At 51.5% G+C, this 1065-nt stretch overlaps 1 protein-coding gene across 2 annotated transcripts in view; it reads right to left on the bottom strand.

The window, feature by feature from the left end:
* RABGAP1 (RAB GTPase activating protein 1) overlaps nucleotides 1–1065 on the bottom strand; it is a 94706-nt gene that overhangs the window by 67646 nt on the left and 25995 nt on the right. For both annotated transcript variants that reach the window (XM_018570651.1, XM_018570650.1), the window contains exon 12: nucleotides 531–681. In XM_018570651.1, coding sequence (XP_018426153.1) covers nucleotides 531–681 — 151 coding nt within the window. The remainder of the gene's footprint in view (nucleotides 1–530; nucleotides 682–1065) is intronic.

Here is a 1065-nt window from a genome sequence, read left to right as displayed (position 1 = left end):
AACATAGCTCTCCCCACCCCAGGATGGGGGTGCAGGCTGTAAAGATTATGGGAGAATGCCTTTGTTACAAAGAGATAAGTAAGCCCCTGGGTGCGGGTGATGGGTCCAGGTTATTCTAAGGGTGGGTAACTCTGGCCCTCTACCTGTTATGGAACTACAAGTCCCATGAGGCATTGCAAGGCTCACAGTTACAGGCATGACTCCCAGAGGCAGAGGCATGTTGGGATTTGCAGTAAAAGTGCAGTTAGAGGGCCGGAGTTGCCCACCCTTGTACAATAAACTGCAAACAGACAGAGACATAGAACATCCCTTCTGCCGACTCACTTTATTCCTGCAGCTTGGTTGGAGGCCAGAGTTGCCCACCCCTGGGTTAGGGGATAGGGAGGACGGGCCAGGTTGGTTTTCTCAACTGCAGTTGTACACGCTGAAGGAAAATCCCTGAATGAGAGTTCACAGAGCGATCATTTACCGATTCGGCCGCACAGACAATGCAATGGTGTCAGCTCGGAGGATTGAAGATATCACATTACCTTAGTGATGAGCAGTCTGTATTTCTCCACCAAGTAGTCATTGTTGTGACACCCCGCCAGCAATTGCCACACTTCCCCTCTCAGTGCCTCCGGAACTCCGCTCCGCACCAGTGATGAGAGCTGCTTCGGGCGCACGCTCAGGTTCAAGTGCCTGAAAAATAGGAAACGGATATCAATAAAAAGTGTCACTCATAGATGGCGGACCGCCAGCGCTTCCCTCCTGAATCCATCTATCCCGGTCTTCTCAATCTGAAACTTGTTACACACACGTATTACAGACACACACATGGGTACTACAGCCACACACACACACACGTGGGTACTACAGTCACACACACACATGGGTACTACAGACACACACACACACACACGTGGGTACTACAGCCACACACACATGGGTACTACAGTCACACACATGCACGCACATGGGCACTACAGCCACACACACACACGCACGTGGGAACTACAGCCACACACACACATGGGCACTACAGCCACACACACACATGGGCACTACAGCCACACACACACATGG

Source organism: Nanorana parkeri, unplaced genomic scaffold (assembly GCF_000935625.1).
Source record: "Nanorana parkeri isolate BGI_ZX_2015 unplaced genomic scaffold, ASM93562v1 scaffold1566, whole genome shotgun sequence".
Classification (NCBI taxonomy): domain Eukaryota; kingdom Metazoa; phylum Chordata; class Amphibia; order Anura; family Dicroglossidae; genus Nanorana; species Nanorana parkeri.
The sequence above is the reverse complement of the archived record's forward strand: the minus strand, read 5'-3'. Positions and strand labels throughout refer to the sequence as shown.